This window comes from Chiloscyllium plagiosum, unplaced genomic scaffold (genome assembly GCF_037043375.1).
Source record: "Chiloscyllium plagiosum isolate Xiang-an unplaced genomic scaffold, Cpla_swu_hap1 HiC_scaffold_22, whole genome shotgun sequence".
Taxonomy (NCBI): Eukaryota; Metazoa; Chordata; class Chondrichthyes; order Orectolobiformes; family Hemiscylliidae; genus Chiloscyllium; species Chiloscyllium plagiosum.
This window is the reverse complement of record NW_028270160.1, coordinates 18,791,638-18,817,636: the sequence shown is the minus strand read 5'-3', so window position 1 is coordinate 18,817,636 and position 25,999 is coordinate 18,791,638. Positions and strand designations below refer to the sequence as shown.

The 25,999-nt window shown below is 40.0% G+C and overlaps 1 protein-coding gene across 4 annotated transcripts in view; it reads right to left on the bottom strand.

The window, feature by feature from the left end:
* sh3pxd2aa (SH3 and PX domains 2Aa) overlaps positions 1–25,999 on the bottom strand; it is a 322,784-nt gene that overhangs the window by 102,589 nt on the left and 194,196 nt on the right. For 3 of the 4 annotated variants that reach the window (XM_043712866.2, XM_087998826.1, XM_087998827.1), the window contains one exon: positions 17,441–17,572. In XM_043712866.2, coding sequence (XP_043568801.2) covers positions 17,441–17,572 — 132 coding nt within the window. Of the gene's footprint in view, positions 1–17,440; positions 17,573–17,877; positions 17,902–25,999 lie in introns of those variants that run through there. The other variant, XM_043712867.2, reaches the window with a different exon arrangement.

Below are 25,999 nucleotides of genomic sequence, written 5' to 3'. Positions count from 1 at the left end.
ACATCAGTAATGAATATGTCATTCAGAGCAATGATTCTAATAAAGGTCTCTGGCAAAACCACAATACATGTTCCCTGGTCAGGGACTGGGAATCTGATTGCAAATAAAGTAGTTACGGTGATCCAGAATTTAGATTTAGTGGAACCTCGGTCAGTGCCTTTGACCAAAAGATATGAAGCTCTTGCACTGAGGTGTGTTGAGGGGCACTGCGTCTGCAGAGAGGATGAACCAACTGACCACAGCACACCATTCAACTAAGGGGAACAAAAGGAATGTAGTGGGAAGAGGGAATAACATTATTAGAGGAATACATATTGTTCTCTGGGTTGCCAAGCTGGCAGGACAGAACTTCGGGATATGAGAGGAACTTGGAGTACAAACAACAGTGGTCCCAGCACTGATTCCTGTGGAATACCACTGGTCCCAGATCTCCACTCAGAAAAACACCCTTCCATTGCTCCTGTGTCTAATGTGACTAAACCAGTTTTGCATCCATCTTACCAGCTCACCGTAGATCCCAAGTGACTTCACCTTTTGTATCAGCCTGCCATTAGGGCCTTGTTAAGTCCAGAAAGGCAACAAACCAATGGCCTGCCCTCAATCATCTGTATCACTTCCTCAAAAAACTCAATAAGGTTTGTGAGGCACAACTTTTCTCACACAAAGACATATTGCTTATCGCTAATAAGTCCATATCTTTCCAAATATGAGTAAATCCTATCCCTAAGAATATTCTCCAATAATTTCCTTACCATTGATGTAAGGCTCATCAGCCTTTAAGTTCCCAGATTATTCCTGTTGCCCTTCTTAACAAAGGGACAATGTTGGCTATTCTCCAGTCCTCTGGGCTTCTACTGTAACTGAGGAGGATATAAAGATTTGATACAAGATCCCAGAAAGTTCTCATCTGTCTCCCTCAGCATTCCTGGATTGGTACCATCAGGTCCTGGGCAGTTGCCAGCCTTAAAGCTTTTCAAAATACCTAACACCTCCTCCTTTTTCATATTGAAATGTCCTAGAATATTAACATAACACTCTCAAGGCTCACCACCCATCATGTCCTTCTTCTTTATGAATACTGATGTAAAATATTCATTCAGGACCTAACTCACTTCCTCCGGCTCCACATTGAAATTTTCTCCTTTGCCCTTTAGTGAATCTACCCTTTCCCTAGCTACCCTCATACACATATATACATGCCCGGAGATTTTCCTTAATCCTATTTGTCAAGATATTTCATGGCCCTTTTTAGTCCTCCTAATTCCTTGTTGAGTTCTTTCCTCCTATCTTTGTGTTCTTCAAGGGCTCTGTCTTTGGTTTCCTAAACCTTACAAATACCTCCTTTTTCTTTCTGACTTGGCTCTCAATTTCTCTTGTCATCCAAGGTCCTCAAATCTTGCCAACCTTATCCTTCATTTTCACAGGAACAGGCTGATCCTGAATTCTAATCAACTGGGCTTTAAAAGACTCCCAGATTCCAGATGTGGATTTACCCTCAAACTGCCACCCAAATCTACATCCCTCAGTTCTTTTCTTATACCATGGGAGTCATTGTTCCCCCAATTTAATATTTTTCTCCAAGAACAACTGTCACATTATCCATGTAACTTAAAAACTTACAGAACAATGGTCACTGTTCCTGAAACACACCTCCACTGAAACTTTGATCACCTGGCCCCTTCCCTCATTGGATGATTTACATATACCTTCAAGAAACACTCCTGGACACACCTAACAAATTTCACACCCCCAGCCAAGGGAATTCCAGTCACTACAGGGGAAGTTAAAATCATCCACCATAACCGCTCTATTGTTTTAAAACTGTTCCATTCTCTATTCACATATCTGTTTCTCTATCACCCGCTGGCTGTTAGGAGGCCTACAGTATAATCCCATTATAATAACCACACCCTTCCAATTCCTGAACTCTACCCATATGGCTTTGTGGGATGAGCCCACAAAAGGTGTCCTCTCTCAGTACAGCTGTGATTTTCTCCCTTATCAATAACATAACTCCCCACCTCTTTTACATTCCTCTCTTTCTCACATGAAACATCGATATCCTGGAATGTTAAGCTGCCAGACTTGTCCCTCTCTCAACCAAGTCTCTGTAAAAGCTACAACATCATAGTTATATATATATTAATCCAAGCTCTCAGCTTATTAAAAAGTTAATAAAAAGGGGGAAATTAATTACATATACAGCAAGAGCTTCTACAGGGGAAAAAAAAAGAAAGCACCTAAACTAGGTGTTGTGCCCTTGAAGGATGCTCAGAGAATTAATAATGGGGAACATGGAAATAACAAAAGTCATAGAATCGTACAGCATAGAAACAGACCCTTCAGTCTAACTAGTCTAAGGCAACCATATTCCCAAACCACTTGCCTGCATTTGGCCCATATTCCTCACAACATTTCCTATTCATGTACTTATCCAAATTGCTCGTAAGTATTGTAACTGTACCTGCATCAATCACTTCCTCTGACACTTCATTCCACACATGAACCACTCCCTATGTGAACGAAGTTGCCTCTTTTTAAAACTTTCTCCTCTCACCTTAAAAATATGTCCCCTAGTTTTGAACTCCCTCACCCATCGGAAAAGACCCTTGCTAGCCACCTTATGTGATTTTATAAACCTCTGTAAGGTCAGCCCTCAAATTAAAAAATATTTTGGACTGGTCTTCACCTAAGAATGAGGGAAGAATTTTGATGAAGCAAGTGAAGATGGTTGGGCTTAGGACAATATCCTGAGGTGTTCCTGCAGAGATGTCCTGAAGCTAAAAAGACTGACACCCAACAACCATAACCATCTTCCTATATGCCAGATAAGTCTCCAACCAGTGGAGAACTTTCTTACTGATTTCCATTGACTCCAGTTTTTCTAGGGTTCCTTGATGCCACACTTGGTCAAATGTTGTTACTCTCATCTCACCTTTGGAATTCAACTGTTTTGTCCATGTTTGAACCAAAGCTTTCACAAGCTCAGAAGTCAAATGGCCCTGGCAGAACCTAAACTGGACATCAGTGAGTAGAGTATTGCTGACCAGGTGCTGCTTGAAAGAACTGCTGATGACACCTTTTCTCACTTTCCTGGTGATCGAGAGTAAACTAATGAAGCGGTAATTGGTCAGATTGAATTTGTTCTGCTTTTTGTACAAGACATACCTGGACAATTCTCTACATCACTCTTTTAAAATTGTCTACCCCAGAGAATTTTGAAGGCAAGATCACTGAAAAATTTAAAGAGGAGGGAGATAGATTTTTGAAGTGTTGGTGAATTAGCTATGAGGAGCTGGTAGAAAGAAGAGTTGAGCCCTGCAGCACTTCATAGATGATCTTATTGAATTGCAGGGCAAGCTTTGGGGGATGAATGACCGACTTCTACTCCTATTTCTTATGTTCCCTTCCTGTCTGTGAAACAACAGTTCACCATTACTTTCTGATGCCTGATTCTTTGCAAGTGTCATTTCGTTGGAGCTATGGGCTTCTAAGATGTCTTTGGAATATCTTGTCTTGAAAGATAACTTATTATTGAAAGCCTATGCACATTATCTGCACTTTTCTCTCCAATCCTCTCCATTACCTTATGAAATACTCAAGTAAATTTGTCAGACTCACCTTCAACTATCAGATTTATCTCGCATCAGTTTCTCAAACAGCAGTGTAACAGTTTTAATATTTTCACTGCATTTTTAATCATCTCTGTTATTTCAAGGAATTTTTTTTACCACCCCGCCTAACTGCGGTAGTGTTCAAGGAATTTTATAAAGATGGCCTTGATGAAATCTTATCTCTTTAACAAATTAGGAAGATTTTGCCATGGTTTACCAATTAAAGGAAGGCCAATAGTTATAATCATCAAAGTTTATGGCACAGGAGACCATTGGTTCATGATGTCTGTGCCAATTCTTAAAAAGATCAATCCAATTAGTCACACTTCCCTGTTATTAGCCTTGCAAAATTCCTCCCTTCAAGTATTTATCGAATTACTGGCTACCCAGATAGAGAAATCACTTGTGCAATGGTTCAGTGTCCAGAAACCATAAAGTGGAACAAGTTCCCCAGTATGTTGTTGGCACTGACTATCTGGGTAGTCTATCCACAAATTATTTCTCGAAATAAATGTTAAAAAGTGCTTAAACAGTAATAATTTTCATGAAGCCATAAGGAAAAGCACTATGATGATTATCTGAGTCAGTTTCACTAGTTCTAGATGATTATGATAAAGAGATGGCACAACATAATGCACCAGATGGACTCTTCCATGCTGCAAAATGCTACACTTCTAAAGTATTTTTAATCACCTGTTTGACATGTTATGACATATCCCCAACGCAAATGGGACTTGAACTGGATCTTCTGACACAGAGGTAGGAGCACTAGTACTGTGACATAAAACACTTATTCCAACAGTTCTAAACTTCCTGCAATTGAAATGTCATGTGAATTATTTGAATGCAATATGTTTTAGGTCGGAGCCCCAAAATCAACAGTGATGCATCAGTTACTGAAATGTGTTTGGTGTCAGGAGAGAGAAATATCTCCAAATGATGCTGATTACATTCCCAATATCCATACTGATGCCCAGTTCATCAATGGTGAGCACACAGTTAAAACACCATACTGGAATCTGTGGAATTGTTCTGTGCTGTAAGGAAATTGGTGGCAGCAGCAGATATATGTAAACAGACGTAAATTTTTTTGTAAGCCCCATCTTTGGGGCTCTTTGCTTTATTTACAATAATGTTCATATGCACTCTGCTTGGTTCCTGGCATTATGCACAAAGAATTTACCAATAAAAAAATTTGTAGTTAAAAACAAAACAAAAACAGATGAGACTGAATGTGTGGGTTTATGGGCTGTTTAACTGAACTGCAATTACTTTCCAGGGGGTACTTCTTTACAGAGTTCTGTTTGGAATTGTTCTTACTGTGTGGTCAGGAACATAGAAGTAATACCCAAGAGAATCTTGTACAGGGTACTAAGAGGTAATTACAAGACACACAGCCACTCACTCCATTGCTTACACCCATAGTCTGTCACCCCAAAAGTTGCACATGCATGGTCACCAGCACATGACAACGCATACATCAGTGTCATGATTTGGCACCCGGAAGATTACTAAACACAATAACCTGACTATCATATCATATGCTGTTCCTGTGGGAACTCATCGACACATCAAGGGCTGTTCCACATCTCATGTCTTTGTTCATATCAATAGCTTTAAATATTAACAGATCTATGGTTAACATATAAGTACCACACCCAGATAGTCCTGTACTTTATCAACTACAGAACTTGTTTCCAATGACTAGGATGGCCTCATGAATCATAAAATTGCCACTTAAATACTGTAGCTGAAAATGTGTTGCTGGAAAAGCGCAGCAGGTCAGGCAGCATCCAGGGAACCGGAGAATCGACGTTTCGGGCATAAGCCCTTCTTCAGGAATTCCAGCAACACATTTTCAGCTCTGATCTCCAGCATCTGCAGACCTCACTTTCTCCACTTAAATACTGTAACCTGTGTAATAGTAGCAATGATGCTGGTTAAAGTGGGCTTGTTGAAGTACCATTTTAAAGATTGTAAAATGCTGTTGTGAAGATGTCTGGTGCAGACATAGTCATAGATATCATCTCACTCTCATTATGTGGTAATCATTTATGAGCAAAAGGCCAATGCTAACATGCCCTAAATTAGAGGTGCTCCAGGGAAATACACTGTAGATTTGAATGAAGCTTAAAAGCTCCATTCAGCTGAGCAAAACAGGTGTGGTCAGTCAGACTAGATCTCTTAAGTTGCAGTCATGGGAAATACTTCAGTTCGTGAACCCACTAAATGAGACACTGGGAAAGCTGGCTATCGAAGGGAATAATATTTTCATTCTTCGTGCAAAGAGCAAAGCAGAGAGAGAGAAACAAGTGTGCAGTAGGTGAAGTTATCACCTTCTTTGCTGAATATGGAAGAATTGTAATCCCGCTTAGAAATTTCTTCTTTTTGACCTCTTCACTAACCATGTACCCTGTACCCGCAGAGAATACGTTCCTTGACCTACTACGGAAGCCTAAAACCACAGATAGTAGCGAACCCATTCATTTATATAGGAAACATACCTCCTCGGCAGCCCCCTTTTCCCTGGTTCTGAAATGTTCCATGTAATATGTTGGGGCCACGGTAAACCGCGGCTAACTGAAACCGCGGAAACCGACTCTGCAGATACAGCAGTCACCCTGTATATTTTCCCTCCAGTTTGAAAAATCAAGGAGGATATGAATTCACATAAGACTATCCACTTCTGAAGCACATTATGTAGCATCAATTACTTTGAAATGCAGGAACTGCTGTACACAGACCTGCACTATTTAATATGGAATGGCATATGATAGCTGTACATACACACATTTGAACAATCATCTGAGGAACACATCTAGCTTTCTCCTCATCTCACATAAAAGCAAAATTTTGTGGTTGCTGGGAATATTAAATGAACACAGAAAATGCTGGAAAAACCCACATCTGGCAGCAACTGTTGAGCAAGAAACAAGGAGAGGCAGTGTTTTATTAGTACTTCTTTTAATCTAGTCCACTGTAATCACTGCTCGCAAAACAATCTACTTCACATTGATGAGACCAAATCAGACTGGATGACCACTGTCCAGAATATCTCCACTCACTCCATAGGAATGACCCTGATATTCAAATTGATTGCCATTTCAATAAACGACCTTACTCTCTTGCTTGTATTTCTGTCCTGAGCCTTCTACAATGTTTCAATGAAGCACAACACAAGCTCAAGGAACAGCATCTCACTTTCCACTTGTGGTGACTGTCAGAATCAGAGGTCAGGGTTGAAAAGTGTGGCGCTGTGTAACAATGTCAACCAGATGGACATCGTAGAATGTTGGGGCTGTTAATCTGTTCTAATCAGGGAGCCCTAGCTGACAGATATAAACATCAGTGTCAGAGATTCTGTTCACTCTAAGAGCTGGCTCTAAGGAAACTGGATAAGTATCAAGGACTTTCCATGCGTAAAGAGTTCTTTCACATTTACACTTTACAGTCTCTAGGACTCAATATTGAATAATTTCAGAGTCTGACCACATGATGTCTGTTCTCTATTTTTTTCTTCACATTCTCTCCAATACCAATGTCCAATCTTGTCTTGTTTACTTTGCTCAGTATAGAGGACACATTCTTTCTCTTTTACATCACAATTTAGAGCCATTTTACATTTCTCTTGCACCACCATTAACAACCTTGTCTTGAGTGGATTAGATTCTCTACAGTACGGAAACAGGCACTTCGGTCCAACAAATCCACACCAACCCTCTGAAGAGTAACCCACCCAGACCCATTCCCCTAGCCTATATTTACCCGATTAATGCACCTAGCACTATGGGCAATCTAGCATGGCCAATTCACCTGGCCTGCACACCTTTGGATTGTAGGAGGAAACCCATGCAGACAAGAGAAGAACGTGCAAACTCCACACAGACAGTCACCCGAGGCAGGAATCGAACCTGGGTCCCTGGTGCTGTGAGGCAGCAGTGCTAACTGCTGAGTCACCGTGCCACCCCACTTCTCCACTGGGCTTCCTGGCGACCTGTTCTCTTCACCCTCCACCCCTGTCAAAGTGTATTAAAAAAAATTCCAACCCCTTTACGTTCTTAAGAAGTCATACCATACTCAAAATGTTAACTCAGTTTCCCTCTCCAGATACTGCCAGACCAGCTGAGTTTTCTGTGTTTGTTCTTCAAATAACATCCTGCTCTGCTGTAGCAACCAACAGATATCATAGTGAGGCCTCACTAGGTTTCTATTATGTCTGTTGCTATGCAAAATTGCTTCAAATCATATGATGTTGCTTTAAGCTGTCTGCTCTCTGCTGTGATCATTCACTCCCAGTTATTATTCTCATATTATTGGATGAATAAACTGAATTATTTACTATAACTAATACTCTTAGTGATAAATAAAAACAGAAATTGCAGGAAAAACTCAGCATCTCTGGAGAAAAAGCAGAGTAACATGTCAGGTCCAATGACCTTTCTTCAAAACTGATTTTGAAATCTTTTCCTAGCTAACACAGTGTGGGATTCACTGTGACTGCGTCCAAGTTCACAGGCCCCCAAACCTGCACAGCCCGCTTCTACCTTCTGCCCAAAATCCTGCTTGGGCAGACTTATTGTTTCTATCTGCTCCCGTCCCACAGAAATCATTGTTTCCTACCTCAACTCGATTCTTTTCTCCCCTTATCCAAGCTTTTCCTACTTAAGTCTGTTATTCTTATGACACTTTAAGTTAATTTCAGAATGTCCAGTGGCGGGCTGCAGCCATTGCCTTCACACTGTGCATGTGCAATCCCTTTACATGTCTATCTCCAACAGGACGGTCTTAGACCTCTCTGCTTCTTCGTGGAAAAAAATGCTTGCACTGTCCCTATCCTCCATCATACTTTTCTGACTGGCCTCACTTTGAACAACTTCTCCTTTAATTTCTCTCAATTTCTTCATGCCAAAGGTGCAGCCATGAGTACATGAATGGGACCCAATTATGCTTCTCTCTTTGTGGGAAACGTGGAACATTTCTTGTTCTGGTCCTTCTCCAACCCTCATCCACAACTCTTTCTTGAATACATCAATGACATCTTCAGTACTGTTTTCCTTTCTCATCGGAATTGGAAAGGTTTACCACTTTTGCTTCCAATTTTCACCATGCTCTGACATTCACTTGGTCCATCTCTGACTCATCCCTTTCCTTTCTTGACTTCTCTGTTCCATTTGTGGGGATAGGCTAGCAACCAATATTCACCACAAACCTACCAACTCCCACAATTACCATGACTATAAATCCACACATGACGTGGGAAAGTGTGAGTTATGCACTTTGGTAGGAAGAATAGGGGAGTGGACTATTTTCGAAATGGGGAAAGACTTTGGAAACTTGAAGTACAAAAGGACTTAGGAGTCCTAGCTCAGGGTTCAAGAGAACCAGAATACAAGAGCAGAGATACATTGCTGAGGTTATACAATGCTCTGGTCAGACCGCATTTGGAATATTGAGAGAAGTTTCGGGCATCATATCTAAGGAAGGATATGATGGCTTTGGAGGGGCTGTGAAGGAGGTTTACAAGAATGATCCCGGTCTGTACTCAATGGAGTTGAGAAGGATGGGGACGGGGAGGGGGGAGATCTCATTCTGTAATACTGAGAGGCTTGGACAGAGTGAATGTAGAGAACATGTTTCCACTAGGAGAGAATAGGACCCAAGGGTACTGCCTCGGAATGAAGGCATGACCCTTTAGAACCGAGATGAAGGGGATTTTCTTCAGCCAGATGGTGATTAATCTGTGGAACTCGTTGTCACAGAGGTCTGTGGACGCCAAGCCTTTGATTATATTTAACACAGAGAAAAATGGGTTCTTGATTGATATGGGGATCAAGGTTTACAGGAGAAGGTAGGAGAATAGGGTTGAAAAACATTTCAGCCATGATTGAATAGTGCAGCAGACTTGATTGGCTGAATGGTTTAATTCTGCTCCTATACCTTATTACCTTACGGGTCTTTTAATAATATGCAATTCATCAGACATCTGCTTTCACTGTTTGCATAATCCAGCAATATTTCATTTTTGAAGTATGTCTTTTTTAAACTACTATTGAATATCCTTCTTCCAGACACCATATTCAAGACCATAACAATTCATTATGCAAACAATATTCATATTTTCCCCTTGATTTCTTTGCCAGCAGTTTGCAAACTTTTAATTTAAATTGTACAAAAGAACAAATGCATTTGGCTCATGGTACTACCATTAACAGAAACCATTCCTCCCAGTTACATACAATTCTGAGTTGTTTTTTCATTGACCCTTTCATAGGATGTCTTTGCTGGCAAGGCCAGTATTTGTTGCTCTATAATTGTCCTTGAGAAGTGGTGAGCTACCTTCTTGAAACACTGCAGTTCACATGTGGTGTGCTCATATATACAATACATGGTATATGATTTTATAATAACATATAATGTAGAATTCATAATTTTGACACAGAAAGGGGAAAGAAGTCAGGATGGTATGTGACTTGGAGCAGAACATGTAGAGGTGGCATTCAATATGCTTTTTTTGTTCTTGATTTTCTAGGAGGTAGAAGGCATGGGTTTGGAAGCTGCTTTTGTGGAGCCTTGCAAACTGCTGCAATGAACCTTGTAGATGGTATTTGCAACAACCATGATGTGTTGCTGTGAAGGGAATGAATATTTAACTTGATGAAATACCATCTGGTTTCCTGGTTATATCCAGCTCATGACAACCAGAACAAAGAAGATGTGCAAACTATCATTCATCAAACTCTTGGCTTTTGTTCCCATAGCATGGTAAACAGCTGCTGGGGACTCAGGAGGTGAGTTCCCAGCCTCTGAATTATTCTCATAGTTGCAGTATTTATATAGCTGATCCAGTAGAGTCTCTGGTCGATGATATTCCAAGGGTGTCAACGGTAGAGATTTAGGAATGGTAATGCTACTGCATGTTAAGAGGAAATATTCAGATTCTATCTTTTTTGAGATGGTCATTGGCACTAATGTGGATGTTATTTGGCACTTATAAGCCCAAGCTTGAATGGTGTCCAGGTCTTACTGCATCTGAGAGGTTGTGAACAGACTATAATCATGAATGAACTTTCTTCCTTTTGACATTCAAATCATGAAAGATGATTATTTTCAGATCAGCCATTACCTCATTGATTGGCAAAGGAGATTCAACGGTCCTAATGGCTCACAACTGCTCCTGTGTCTTATGGTCTTTAGGAAGATGGGTCAGTGATGAAACAATTGAAGATATTTAGGTTCAGGACATTAACCTGTGGACCTTCTGCAATAATGTTGTGGAGCTGAGATGTTTGGCCTCCAATAATCACATCCTTGTATGAGATATGATTTCAACCAGAGGATTTTCCCCTAATTCCCATTTAATTCAATTTTACTGTAGCTTCTTCATATTATATTCTGTCAAATGCTGACATTATGACAAGGGCTGCCACTTTCACCATACTTCTGGAAATCAGCTCTTTTGTCCATGTGTGGACAGAGGTTGCAATAAGGGGTCAGAAATCAGTGGTTCCTGTGGTCAGTGGAACCCAAAAGGAGCATTAGACATCACTGTCAATGACATCTTCCACCACTTTGCTGATGGTTGAGAATAGACTTATGGGGCAATAACTGGCCAGGTGGATCTGTCCTGCTCTTTACAGACATGACATAACTGAGCAAAAATCCAAATTATACGAACACAGGATGTAGGTGCAGGATTAATCCATTCAACCCTTACAGCCTGTTCCATCACTTAATGAGATTTTGGCTGATCTGTTTGGGGTCTCAACCCACTTTTCTGTCTGTTCCCTACAGCCCTTGACTCCCTTGTCCATCGAAATATCCACCAAACTCTGCTTGATTAAACTCAAAGTAACAGCCTCAATTACTTTCTGAGGAAGAGAAATTCACAAAAAACAATGTCCTCTCATTTCCATCTTAAAAGGGAGACCTCATTCTTAAACTGTAGCCCCTAGTTTAGTCTTCCGCAATAGAGAAAATATCTTTTCAGTATCCACCCTATTAAGTCCCTTCACGATCAGATATATTTCAATGAAATCACATCATATGGATTTCAACAAAGGCTTTGACAAGGTGTGACATGGGAGACTGATAAAAAAAGGTAAAAGCACCTGGGATCCAGGGTAACCTGGCATGATAGATCCATAGTTGAATTAGTAGTAGGAGACAGAGGGTTGTGGTAGAAGACTGTTTGTGTGACTGAAGATCAGTGTCCAGTAGCATACCATGAGGATCAGTGCTGGGTCCCTTATTGTTCAATAAAAATATAAACAATTCAGTACAGATGAGAATGTGGAGGGGATGATAAGTAAGTCTGGTATGATTTGGAGATGCCGGTGTTGGACTGGGATGTACAAAGTTAAAAATCACACAAAACCAGGTTATAGTCTAACAGGTTTATTTAGAAGCCTAGCTTTTGGAGCACTGTTCCTTCATCAGGTGGTTGTCCACTCATCAGTTATAGCTAAAAATAATTGGAAATGCTTCAGATTTTTCTATTGTTGGCTCCCATCAATGAGGATGGGAATACTCTCGTACTGTTCATAACTGAATATGTCAGGACTGTAGAGCTTAGATCTGATCTGTATACTGGTTTTGAAGTTTGTCTTGTATGTAGTCCTGTAGCTTGATCAGGTTGGCACCTCATTTTTAGGTATGCCTAGCTTTGCTCCTAGCATGTCTTCCTGTATGAGGGCTGATTTTCTGGCTTGATGGCAATTGTACAGTAGGATATGCCAACCCATGAGGTTACAGATAGTGGTAATTCTGCTGCTGTTAATGAAGTCCATTGCACTTTATGGATGTCCAGTCTTGAGCTGCCAGGGCATTTTCAATCTATCCCATTTAGCACGTGCCATATGGGATTCGTACTATATGGGATGTTCACAATCTCAGGATTAGGCTAGGTGAGCCTGGACTCAGTAATCTCACCCATGTCTGCAACAATATGTGTGAGCATTTCAGCAGTCCCTCTCCCCTTATTTCATGAGGTGCTATGAAACAACAGTCCCATGTAGGAACTTTATTGTCAGCAGTTAGATCTTGGATTGTGAGTTGGATATGTTTTTACTTAAGTGGTTATGTAGACCACGAGTCAATAAGGATGCTTTTTTCCCTATTTGTCTAATAGATTATAGTTTAGACATAACCTGTTTTGCAACTTGTTTTACGAATACAGTTTGTTCTGAAATAACACGATAGTTCCATTCTCATGGATCTCGGGTGATAAGAAAATCACGCAATAGCTGCGCCATTTAAACTTAATAGGACCGGAATTGCATCATAGCCAACACAGGTAAGGAAAGTTTGCATTTTACAAATAACGGTCTAGGTTCTTTAATCATGTTAAAGCCAATTCACATTGAAGAAACATGTTCTATAGCAGAACCGACTGTAGGTTTTGTTATAATAAACAGATAATTTTGAGTTATTGAAGAAGCCTGGTAGAAGTGTCTTTTATTCAGGATAGCTGCACCAAAGAGAAACACTTTGGTGACTAACTGAGTTTAAACATTTATACTTGTGGTGCAACTCAAAGAATAGTGGGGCTTGATTATCAACACATTTCACCCATCAATAACAATGGGTTGGACAGGCTGGGCTTGATTCTGCTGGAGTTTACAGGAGTGACGGGTAATTTTATTGAAAAGTACATAAGATCTTAAATGGTCTGGACAAGGCAGACATAGAAAAGATGTTTTTCTTGTGGATGAGTCCACTAGGGGATGTTGTTTTAAGATTGGGCTCGCCCTTTTAGGAAAGGGATGAGGAGGACTTGTTTCCCTCTCAGAGGGCTAGTTTACTTTGGATATTCTCTGTCATAAAAGGAGATGGAGGGAGGGTCATAGAATATTTTTAAGGTGGAGCTGACAGGTTCCTAATAGGCAAGGGAATCAAAGATTAACGGAGTAGATAGCATTCACAACAGATCAACCAATCATCGTTTAGTCAATGACGGAGCAACCTCGAGGGACGAAATGGTCTCATTATGCTCCCACTTATTATGTTATAAAATCATGGGAATAACAGGAGACCATTCTTTGAGATTATGGTTGATCTGTGACCAACTCGATATACTAACATTTGTCCATGTCCCTTAGTAACTTTGGAGTATGAAGAAATATCAATCTCATTCAAAATTAATGTTAATGATCTGTGTACCTCAATTACAAAGTCTCTTTGCAGCTTTTTCAATGTTGCTAACTTCTCACTATTTATAAAGTTATTTATTCTATCCTTTCTAGGTTAAAAATGGATGATCGCACATCTGCTCATACTGAGTACTATGATGGAATTCTGTGCATAGCCCACCTTATTTTCCTTATCAATGGGAGATGATAGTGCTGTGGTAATGTCACCTGGTTCAATGATGTCATTTAAGAAAGGAAATCTGCTATCCTCATCCAGTCTCACCCACATGTGACTTCAGAACCACAGTAATGTGTTCAGTACCCAATGATCCTCTGAAATGGTTGAAACACTTGGTTTAGGGGACAGTAGGGATGGGCAGTAGTAATAACCATATCCCATGGAAGAATAAAAAAAACACAAAGATGATGCTTGTGCAGCTGTAGAAAAAGTAATGGTTAATTGCACCATGTTGTAAGCAGGTTTTAATTGCCACACGATCAGATGATTAATTATTTGAATCCTTTTCAGCTTAATAATTATTTAACAAGGCAGCATATATCCAGAGCAAATTTGAGCTGTAGTGCATGAAACTTGTGTAAAGTCACAAGCTAATAACAAAATACAAAAATAATTGATTAAATATAATAGATTATTTAATGAATAAGCAGCATTTGAACTGTAATTAATGCACACATTGCACTCGATCACCTGGTTACTGGGCTGAATCACCTAATCACTGTACAAACTGTGCTGGATCACCTGATTACTGTATATACTGTGATTGATGTACATATTGTTTATCACCATTATTGTACACCTTAGGCTTGATCAACTAGTCACTGTACAAATTATGCTTGATCACCTTGTTAGTAGGTTTTAAACACCCCACCCAGTTATTGTACAAACTGAGCTGGATTACCCAATTATCGTACATGTTGTGCTGGTTCACCCAGTTACTGTACACATGACAATGGATCACATGTTACTGTATATGTGGTGCTGGATCAGCTGGTTACTGTATATACTGCAATGGATCACCTGGTTGCTATACATACTTTACTAGCTCATCTGGCTATGTTCACACTGCCCTGCATTCACTAAATCACTGTATACATTGTACAGGTCGTTTTGCTATAACATGAATTTGCTGTAACGCTACTGACAAATTGGGGGCACTGTTTCTAAAGCGCAAACTTTAAAAACGTGTGTGTGCTGTAACACAATTATATTGCCAACACTTCAAGTGCTGTTTCTAAAACGTGAATTTTCTATAATGCGGGGTAACACAAGAATGCTGAAAATGTGTTACTGGAAAAGCGCAGCAGGTCAGGCAGCATCCAGGGAACAGGAGAATCGACGTTTCGGGCATAAGCCCTTCTTCAGGAATGAAGACGTTTCGGGCATAAGCCCTTCTTCATTCCTGAAGAAGGGCTTATGCCAGAAACGTCGATTCTCCTGTTCCTTGGATGCTGCCTGACCTGCTGCGCTTTTCCAGCAACACATTTTCAGCTCTGATCTCCAGCATCTGCAGACCTCACTTTCTCCTAACACAAGAATGCACCCAACAAATTATTGAAAAACTACCTGTACCAATGATTATACATTTTACTGTTCACATGGTACAGTGTGATCACTACTGATCACATTGCATCAACCAGCTCCTAAAAAAACAAAACAGCCTCAAAGCATCGCCTGCCCAGCCATGTCTATTCTATTTAAATAACTAATTAATTTGTATGTTAACTATTTTAGGACTGAATTTCTTAACTTTACTCTTCAGCTGTAATAATCTGATTGAAACTTGTTGGGCAATCAAAAGTGATATGAAGGAAATACCCCCCAAACTCCTGGCTCTTTTGCTCTGATATCACACTTTAGCTCTGACAGTTATGAACAGATTAAAAGAGTTCTTTCCTACCGGTTTATATCTTTTGCCACTACTGCTCTTCTCATGTATGTCCACTGCCCATGTGTTCTCCATGTACTTGCATTAGGTCACCTTTAAATTGCCCAAATACTTTCCAATCTGTAATTTTTTCTAAGCCAAAATCAATCCTTGCTTATTCTAACCCCTAAAAGCAAACTAATGCCTTTCAATGCTTTCTATCTCCTGTTGTAGATCCAAATTATAAAGAAACTTCCATTAACACTCCAGAAGGCCCTGCAGCCATCTGCTCTCTGGCAGATAATGGTTTAAAACATGGTTCTGAGAAGATTAACCTAAGTTAAATCCCTTCACAAAAATAGACCAGCAACCATATGCCACTAGTTTAAAATCCGAACTCTAAAAATGATATTAATATATATAAATCATGCACTTTCTATCAGAGTGTACACTGCACTAGGTCATCCAGTTACTGTACACTCTGAACTGGGGTACCTGTTTACAGTATACAATGTGCTCTATTACTCAATTTCATATACACTGTTCAATTGGTAACTGGATGCACATTGTACTAGATCATCTAGTGCTAGATCACTCAGTTACCATGTATATTGTACTAACTCATCAGGTTACTGTGTACATTGCATTGTATCATCTAGTTACTGCATGTACTGTGCTGAGTCACTCGGTACTATGTATATTGTGTTGGAAAACCTGGTTACTGTATGTATTGTGCTGGATCACAAGTTACTGTATACATTGAAATAGATAACGTGGTCACTATACACACTGAAACGGGTGTCCGACTTGCTGTGCACACTGGGAGAAAGTGAGGACTGCAGATGCTGGAGACCAGAGTTGAAAAGTGTGGTGCTGGAAAAGGGCAGCAGGCTGTACACACTGTTGGATTTGGCTACCACTGAACTTTGAGAAAAAGATAATTTCGCTGCATTTGAGCATAGTGCTCAAACAGCAAATCAAAACATTTTTAATTAATCCCTGTTTTTCCAAGGATTTGGGCAGTGTTTTACCACAAGATTGCAGTTTTCACTCCATCTCCCAAAATATTAGCATAATTAATGCTTAAGTCGAACGCTCATTATCACGAAACAAAAATGGAGTAAAAGTGATAGGCTGCCTTGTGTAAAGGACAGGGAGAACCTGGCAGTGACCAGTGTAGTCTCCACAGGTCCTACATAGAAACTAATTTTGTCAGAACAACTTTGCGCACCAGCACAATGCAGTAATAGTACGTGTACCGGTCACTATCTAAACATTGAAGACAAAATAGCCACTGCTGCAACAGAAAATTCACTATATATACACAACACTTCATGAAACTGCACAGAAACATAAGATCTAGGTTGCATAATGCTGAAATCCAGCTCAGCTTTATCACACAAATACACAGCCACAATGATATATCGATGTCAAAAAGGAAAAAAAAATGTAATAGGAATTTTCAGGAAAAGAATGGATCAATTCCAAACTGCAACCACATGTTTATAGGAAAGGGGCTGGAAAAATATAAAATAACCTTGAATTTCATGGAAGTGATCAATGCTGATTACACTCATATATATCTGGTAATATTGTGATATGGACTGTGTTTACAGCACTTTTACATTCTTAATTAATATAGAATTTGCAGACATTCCTACAGAGAGAGGCAGATCTTGGCGTTGAGCCCAAAGCAACAGGGAGCTCCTCATACTCAGCCAAAGGCAGACACAGATGGAAGTAATGTACAGTACTAGGTCTGGGAGAGGGAGAGAAAGAAGGAAGATTTTAAAAACTTATTTCTCTTACTTACCACTCTCGCTTTTTTCAATAACATCCACCACTTCTCCTGCCTTTAGGCTGATCTCAGAGTTCTCCTGCTTTTCATAGTTGGCGACCACCATATACTGATCCAAAACCATGGGCTCTGACACAGCCTCTGAACCTGAAGTAGGGAAAAAACAAGCTGTCAGCCAACTCGCAGCCATGGCTCCTTGCGAGCGACAGACTATCCCACATTCGATAGGCTGAATCTTTAGCACCCCTCAACCAATCAGAACTCAAGCTTGATGTACAGCATATTCCTAAAGATCTGGCCATATAGAATCTTCTTTCCAGTCCCTCTGCTGCACTGCTTAACATTTGAATCTTCAGATTTGCATTTAATTTAACATTCTTGGAACTTTAATCCCAGACAAGATGATCTATAAAGTCCAACAGATTCACAGTTCTCAATTTCATCTCACACACATAATCAGGGAGATTGCCAGCAGCCGCTACAGAGACAGAGTTAAAAATAATAAACAGCCTGTCCTGTCCCTCTCTGTCAGGGAGAGACCAGAGGCAGTGTGGGGGATGAGAACACCAATAGCAATCGACTGCTCTTAAAGCCTTAAATAGAAACACATGAGTGGGACGGATCAGGGAGGGGAGCTGTTTACATAACAGTCAGATACGGAAAAGTTATATTTGCCAGCTTTGTTATCTTATTATCTGTTTTCTTGTGCAGCTCCCCAAAGTCATTTCAAAATAAATGATCTACATTACAACGCCGTTCACTTTCATGCTGTTGCAACAGACACTAATCCATTCGCTCCAAATGCTGACAAACTCCACAAAAATCAGGAATAACAGAGGTGCTCTCAGTTCTACTGGGTTTCTCAGCAAATACAACATCTGTTATACTGAGGGTGGGGTGCATGCACTGGAGTTGTCAGTGAAGATATTACCAAAGTTGAATGAATTTGGGCAGTAATTGATATTCCATAGAAGACAACAAATCTTCTATGGAATATCACTTACTGCCCAAATTCATTCAACTTCGGTAATATCTTCACTGACAGCTCCAATGCATACACCCTACCCTCAGTATAAAGTTACTTTTCCAAACAACGAAGAGCAATTAAACCAGGCACGGCCCACAGTTTCCAGCCAGGAAGTCCAGCCAAAGAGCCACAAATCTCAACATTGTCCATCATTCTCATGCAGGAAAAAGGAAGCATGTCCCCTCATTCTGATGCACCTTAATCCAATGCAATCCTAATCAGACAACTCGCCCTGGATCCAATATATTGGACACTGAGACAACTCTTTATCCCAAAAGCCTATCCAGAACTGAGTCAGTGACGTAAACAGCTCAGTTCAGTTCAGCCATGTATAATGACGCCAGGCCACAGATAGTCATTGGCAGTCAGTCAGCAGCTGGTGAAACAGCCAGCCAGCCTACTCCTAGCTACAGTCTGTTTTGCTGAGAGGCACATTTTAGGGTGAGGGTAAGAGAAAGAAAAAGCTCCTATTAACAAAATCAAATGAGATACACAGAACCATCATAAACCACACAATAATTCCTACTGTATGGGGCTTGCTGTTGCATGCTCATTGACAGCATTACAAGGCAGAATGCAGCTGCTTTTCAAGCATCCAAGTTAACCCTGTGCTGCCATTGCACTTTTGTGTCAAAATTCCATTTCTTATAAAGTAGTAAGAAATATTTTTTGTTCAGTTTTTGAAAGACATAAATGGGTGAAATGAACTATTAAGAAACAGCTTTGACAATCAGCCAACAGTAACTAGTGAAATGCAGTAGGGTCCTGGTTTATCACAATGTCAGCATCAAGGAGTTTCAAACATTGTTAATTATGGTGGAAGATCATAACAACAATTAAGGCAATCATCACATATCTCTTGTGGTTGTTACTGCGAATAAATATCTGTTTGACTGCTTACTGTACTCATAAAGACATAAAAAAAACATTCCTTTGCTCCAGTTCATACCATTATCTTTGCTCCACTCCAATTTCTCAGTTTATACCTTCCCCAAACCCTTCGCAAACTCTCCTCACAAGTTTACATTGGCAGATTTTGAACTGTTCCCTCTCATTCCCAGTTCACACTGGCAAGAGGGGAAGTAGTGTAGTGGTAGCATCACTAGGCTATTAATCCAGAATCTGGATTAGTTGTGCTGGAAGAGCACAGCAGTTCAGGCAGAATCCAAGGAGCTTCGAAATCGACGTTTCGGGCAAAAGCCCTTCATCAGGAACACAAAGGTAATATTCTAGTTACATGGATTCAATTCCAACCATTGCTCCCCACCATTCCCACCGACTATGTAACTGTTGCAGACTTTGAAATGCAGGTTCATAGTTTCTTGAAAGTGGAGTCGAAGGTAGAATAGTGAAGAAGACTTTTGGTATGCTTCCCTTTATTGGTCAGAGCATTGAGTATAGGAGTTGTGAGGTCATGTTGCGGCAGTATAGGACATTGGTTAAGGACATTGGTTAGGCCACTTTTGGAATATTGTGTGTAATTCTGGTCTCCCTCCTGTCGGAAGGATGTTGTGAAACTTCAGAGTTCAGAAAAGATTTACAAGAATGTTGCCAGGATTGGAGGATTTGAGGTCTGGGGAGGGGCTGAATAGGTTGATACTGCTTTCCCTGCAGTGTCGGAGACTGAGGGGTGACCTTATAGAGATTTATAAAATCAAGGTGAGCATGGACAGAACAAATAGATAAGGTCTTTTCCCTGGGATGGGGGAATCCAGACTAGAAGGCATAGGTTTAGAGTGAGAGGGGAAAGACTTAAAAGGGACTTAAGGGGCAATGTTTTCACTCAGAGGGTGGTGTGTGTATAGAATGAGCTGCCAGAGGAAATGTGGAGGCTGGTACAATTACAACATTTAAAATGCATTTGGATGGGTATATGAATCGGAAGTGCTTCAATGGATATGGGCCAAAGGGTCTGTTTCCGTGCTGTATATCTCTATGACTCTATGATTGTACGTCAGTATGGCGAAATTGGTTTAAAAACCAGCCTAATAGCAACCATGTAACCACTGTCAATTATCATCAAACACAGCTGGTTCACTAATGAACTTAAGGGAAGGACATCTGCTGTCCTTACCTGATCTGAACTACACATGATTATAGCAACGTGGTTGACTATTAACTGCCATCTGAAATTATCTTGTAAGCCAATCAGTTGTATCAAAGTGGTACAAGAATGAAGACAAGAATGAAGCTGGATGTCCACATGGCATCAACCTACGCAGCTGAAATCACAACAGTAAACGCAATCCAGTCATCACGTAAAGTCTTCCTTTCTAAAATCTGGGAACTTGTACCAAAATTGCAACAGCTGTCCCAGACTCGACAAGCAACAGCTGGACATGTTCATACTCACAAAATCATACTAAGGGTGGCACAGACACAGAATTGGTGGGGAACTTCAATGTTCATCATGAAGGGTAGTTCATAATTACCATTTCTGATTGAACTGGCCTAATTCTAAATGACACAGTTGCAAGCTGTTTTGCAGCAAGTAAAGAAGAAACAATCAAGAAGGAAAGATATACTTGACCTTGTCCTCAATTATTTAACTTTTGCAAATGCATCCATACATGTCAGTATTGATAGGAGTGACTACCACACAATCTTTGCAGAGACAAAGTCCCATCTTCATAGTGAGAATACCCTCCATTATGACAGGTGGCATATCAACATGTTAAATGGGTCAGATTTCAAATAGTTCTAGTAACTCAAAATTGGGTATCCATAACATCCTGTAGGCCATCAGAAACAACAGAATTGTATTCAACCACAATCTGTCACCTCATAATCCAACATAGCTCCCACTCATCCATTAACATCAATCTCGGAGGTAAACTCTGGTTCAACGAACATAGCTGAAGGGCAGACAAGCAGCAGTGTCAAACATACCTAAATATTAGGCATCAACCTGGTGAAGCTATACCACAGGACTACTTGCATCCCAAATATGGAACCAGCAAGGCTAAGTAATCTCACAATTGCTAGATCAAATCTAGGTTCTATCATCTGGAATGGTGGTGCACACCTAAACAACTAAACGGAGGTGGAGGCTCAATAAATATTCCATCCTCAATGATGGGGAGTACACCATATCAATGCAAAAGACAAGGCTAAAATATCTGCATTCATCTTCTAGCTGCAAGTGCCAAGTAGCTGATCTATCTCCACTTCTGCCTGAGGTCCCCAGCGTCAAAGATGCCGTTCTTCTACCTTGATAGCACTCCATGTGCTATCAAGAAACAGCTGAAGATATTGGATATTGCAAGAAGTATGGGCCCTGATAACATTCCAGTAATCATACTGAACAGCTGTGCTCCAAAACTAACCAGATGCCCTGACAAAGCTGTTCCATTACAGCTACAGCAGTGCTATCTAACCAACAAATAGTAAAATTGCCCAGGTTCGTCCTGTACACAAAAAGCAGGACAAACACAACTTAGCCATTTACTGCATATTAATCAAAGGCAAAGTGATGGAAGGGGTCTTCAACAGTGCTACCAAGTGGAACTTGCAAAGGATCAACCTGCTCACTGATTTAGATTCGACTAGGGCCACTCTGCTCCTGACTTCATTGCAGCATTGTTCCAAATATGAACAAAACAGTTGAACCCGAGATGACAGTAAGTGCCCTTTGACCAAGTATGTCATCAAGAAGGTGTAGCAAAACTGGAGTCAATAAGAATCAGGGGAAAACTCTTTGCTGGTTGGTAGTCATACCTAGCAAAAAGAAAGATGCTTGTGGTTGGTGGGGTCAATCAGCTCAGCTCCTGGACATCTCCACAGGAGTTCCTCAGGCTTCTGCACAAGTCCTAACCATACTCAATTGCTTAGCAATGACCATCCATCTATCATAAAGTAAAGCTGTGTATTTTTATCATTTTTGTTTTTAAAATCTGGGGACTGAAATGAAAAACTACTCTTTTAAAAGCCAGTATTTGAAATCATGGCTTCAGTTTTGAAAGCAAGTAACCTGACATCAACGGCAGCAAAAAATAACTGTTTGAACAAACAGTGATGAAATCTGATTACAGATGATCTGGAGCTAAAGGTGTATACTGATGGCAACAAGGGGTTCACTAGTCACTGGTCTTTCACTTGCGAATAACTGTGTGATTGGTTCTTGGGTGGCTGAGCAGCTTGGAGCTGAAAACAAGCTAACAAGGGAGATAGAGAGAGAGAGAGGTGTTCAGATGTTCTCTAGCCCTGAAGCTGCTTGTTGTCTCCAGTCAAAAGCTCAGTTTAAATCTGAATAAACCAGTTACTTTTCCTGACTTGTTGCTGTAAGCAGTGACTTATGAATTAATAAATCAGAGACATTTTCCAAATTACTCCTACGTACCAGTGGAAGCGCTTAGATAAAGTCACCATATTAACAATGGGTCTGGCCAGTCAAAGAAGAATCCTCTCAATATCGGAATCATGAAGTAAAGACCACTGAAATGATTTCCCACTTTTTCTACCTCCATCAATAATCTATGTTCCTTGTTTGTTTGTCTGCTTGCAAGGAGGGGTTGAGTAGGGGCAAGGAGCTTACTTAGTATTTTATCTTTATATCTGTTTTCCTGTAGCTATATTCTAATTACTTATAATAAATCATTCTTGTTTGATGGAAATTTGGAGCATAGTGTTTATCAACTGTGGTCTGAAAGTCAGGTAAATGAGGGTCCTGCACATACTTTTTAAAAAACTTCTAACATTTGGTACAACTCTGATGCGCTAACCCAGAGTCGTAACAGAGTATTGGCTGGGATTGAATTGGAAATAGATAACGAAGTTTTGAGTGTGGTTTGACAAATAATACAGGTGATGGAAAACACCATATTCTGTACTGCACTTAGACACAGTACTGGATAAAGCAAAGGATTTCCTGTGGGTGGCAGAGTTGTCTTGGGTAGTCTTAAAAGAAACTGCAAAGCAATTGACTTGGCAAGCAGGCTTGAGATAGCACAATTTGTTAGAGCTGAAAAGGCAGAGATAATTGAGATACTAGCACTATGCTTGGATTTTGAGGAAATATAAGAACAGATTGCATACTTCGAGTAGTGAAATGTAATTGGATTATGTTCAGTTACAGTTAAATCTGAGTTAAATAAACTAGAGATGGCAGAACAAAATAAGAAAAATTAGATGAATTTAAGAAAACAGGAAATGGAAATTAAAAGACAAAAATGGAAATGCGTAAAATGGAATTAGAAGCCCAAGAGAAAACTAAAATGGGGAAATATAAATATAAGCTCAAACCAGAGGCAGATGAAGCAGGAGACATCAAATGTCAATGCAGGCTGTGATGGAAGAATATGAGACAAAATTTGATGACCAGTAAGGAAATGTTTAAGTCTGCACAGCCCCTATCAAGATTTGAGGAGAAGAATGTGGAAGCGTTCTTCAGGTCTTTTGAGAAAATAGCAATGCAAATGTAGTGTGCAAAAGATACTGGACATTGCTCTTGCAAAGACAGTTGGCACATAAAGCGCTGAAAATTTATTCTTCACCATCAGAGGTAGTTTCTCATGATTATGCCGCAGTTTGTGCATTTTCAATCATACATCCTGTTTCTGATGACCTAGAGACAAGAACATCTGCCTCACTGTGTATTCACCAAATCATAATGGTCAAAGGCCAATAAGATGCTTTTAGAGTGACAAAATTGTGACAACATCAACATTGTTCCTAAATTCAAATAGTTAATAACCAGACCATCCATTTTTCACAGGTCAGATAGTTTCTGTAGAGACAGAAACAGCTAACTAAGTTTAGATTGATGACCAGAACTGGAAAAAGTTAGAAATGTAACAGATTCCAAGCAGTGGCAAAGGGGGAAGGATGGAAAAGTAATAAAAGAGAAGATTCCTGATAAGGTGGAAGACAGGAGAGATTAAATGACTGCAAAGAGTTGGTGACACAATGTCAAAAGGACTGGTCGTGAGCAAGAACCAGAATGCTGCTGTTTGAAAGCAAATAAAGCAAAATCAAGACAAATCAAAAATATTCCAAATGTAAACAGCAGCACAGATTGACGGCCTGGAATTGCATTCTTATTTGATTGAGGATCTTAATATTGCTAAAGCAGCAACAATTGAAGAGAGGTGGTTTGCTGTTAAAAGGGGCTATTGTGGTATTGGCTGACCTTGTAGACATAATACAGCATCACTGCCTTTGGTGCTGACGGCTTGGTGGTCCTGCTAAGGAACATCTGCAATAGATTCCAGCATTTTCTGTAAACTAAAACTGTGACAACAGGATACCAACCATTTAGAAAACACCAACCGGATTACCCAAAATCAATCTGATTCATGGAATGGGATTTTTCCCTAGAGTGTCAGAGGCTGAAGTGTGACCTTATAGAGGATTTTAAAATCATGAGCTGCATAGATAGGATGAATAGCAATGTTTTTCCTCAGGGTAGGGGAGTCCAAAACTAGATGGCATACTATTAACGTGAGATGGGAAATAGTTAAAAGGGACCTAAGAGACAGCTTTTTCACACAGAGGGTGGTGCGTGTATGGAATGAGCTGTCAGGCGGTAGTGGAGGCAGATACAATTACAACAGGTAATTGGTATTTGGATGAGTACATGAATACAAAGAGTTTACAGGGACATGAACCAAATGATGGCAAATGGGACTAGATCAGTTTAGGATATCTGGTCAGCGTGAACAAGTTGGACCGAAGGGTCTGTTTCCATACTGTATAACTCTATGACTCTATATCACGTTTGACAGACCTATTGGAGTTTTTTCTGAGGGTTTAACTAGTAAAATAGATATGAGAAAACCAGTGGATGAGATGTATTTGGATTTTCAACAAGTTTTTAAATAGTTCCACAATAAAGGTTATTATGCAAAATCAAAGCACTTGGGATTGATGGTAATATACTGGCATGAACTGAGAATTAGCTCGCCAACAAGAAAAAAAAGGACAAATAAATGGATCTTTTTCAAGTGGAAGGGAATGAAAACTGAAGTACCACAGAGATCAATGCTTGTGTTCCCAGTTATACACAATATATATCAATAACTTACATGGATGAGATCAAAATGTAATCTTTTCAAATTTGTTGACAACAAAAAACTAAAAGGATTTAAGCATGGTGTGGAGGAGATAAAACAGCTTCAAAGGTAACTTAGAGAAGGTGAGTGAGTACCTGGCAGATGTAATGTAATGGGGATAATTGCAACATTATCCATTTCGGTAGGAAAAACAGAATTGCAGTATATATTTTTTTAATGAGAAGCCAGAAGAACTGTGGAGACTGGAAATCAGAAACAAAAACAAAAACAGAAATTACTGGAAAAACTGGGAGCATTTGTGGAGAGAAGTCAGAATTCTGAAGAAAGGTCACCAGATCTGAAACGTTAACTCTGATTTATCTCTACAGATGCTACCACACCTGTTGAGTTTTTCCAGCAATTTCTGTATTGTTTATTAATTAGATTAGATTAGATTAGATTGTTTACAGTATGGAAACAGGCCCTTCGGCCCCACAAGTCCACATTGCCCCGCCGAAGCGCAACCCACCCAGACCCATTCCCCTACATTTACGCCTT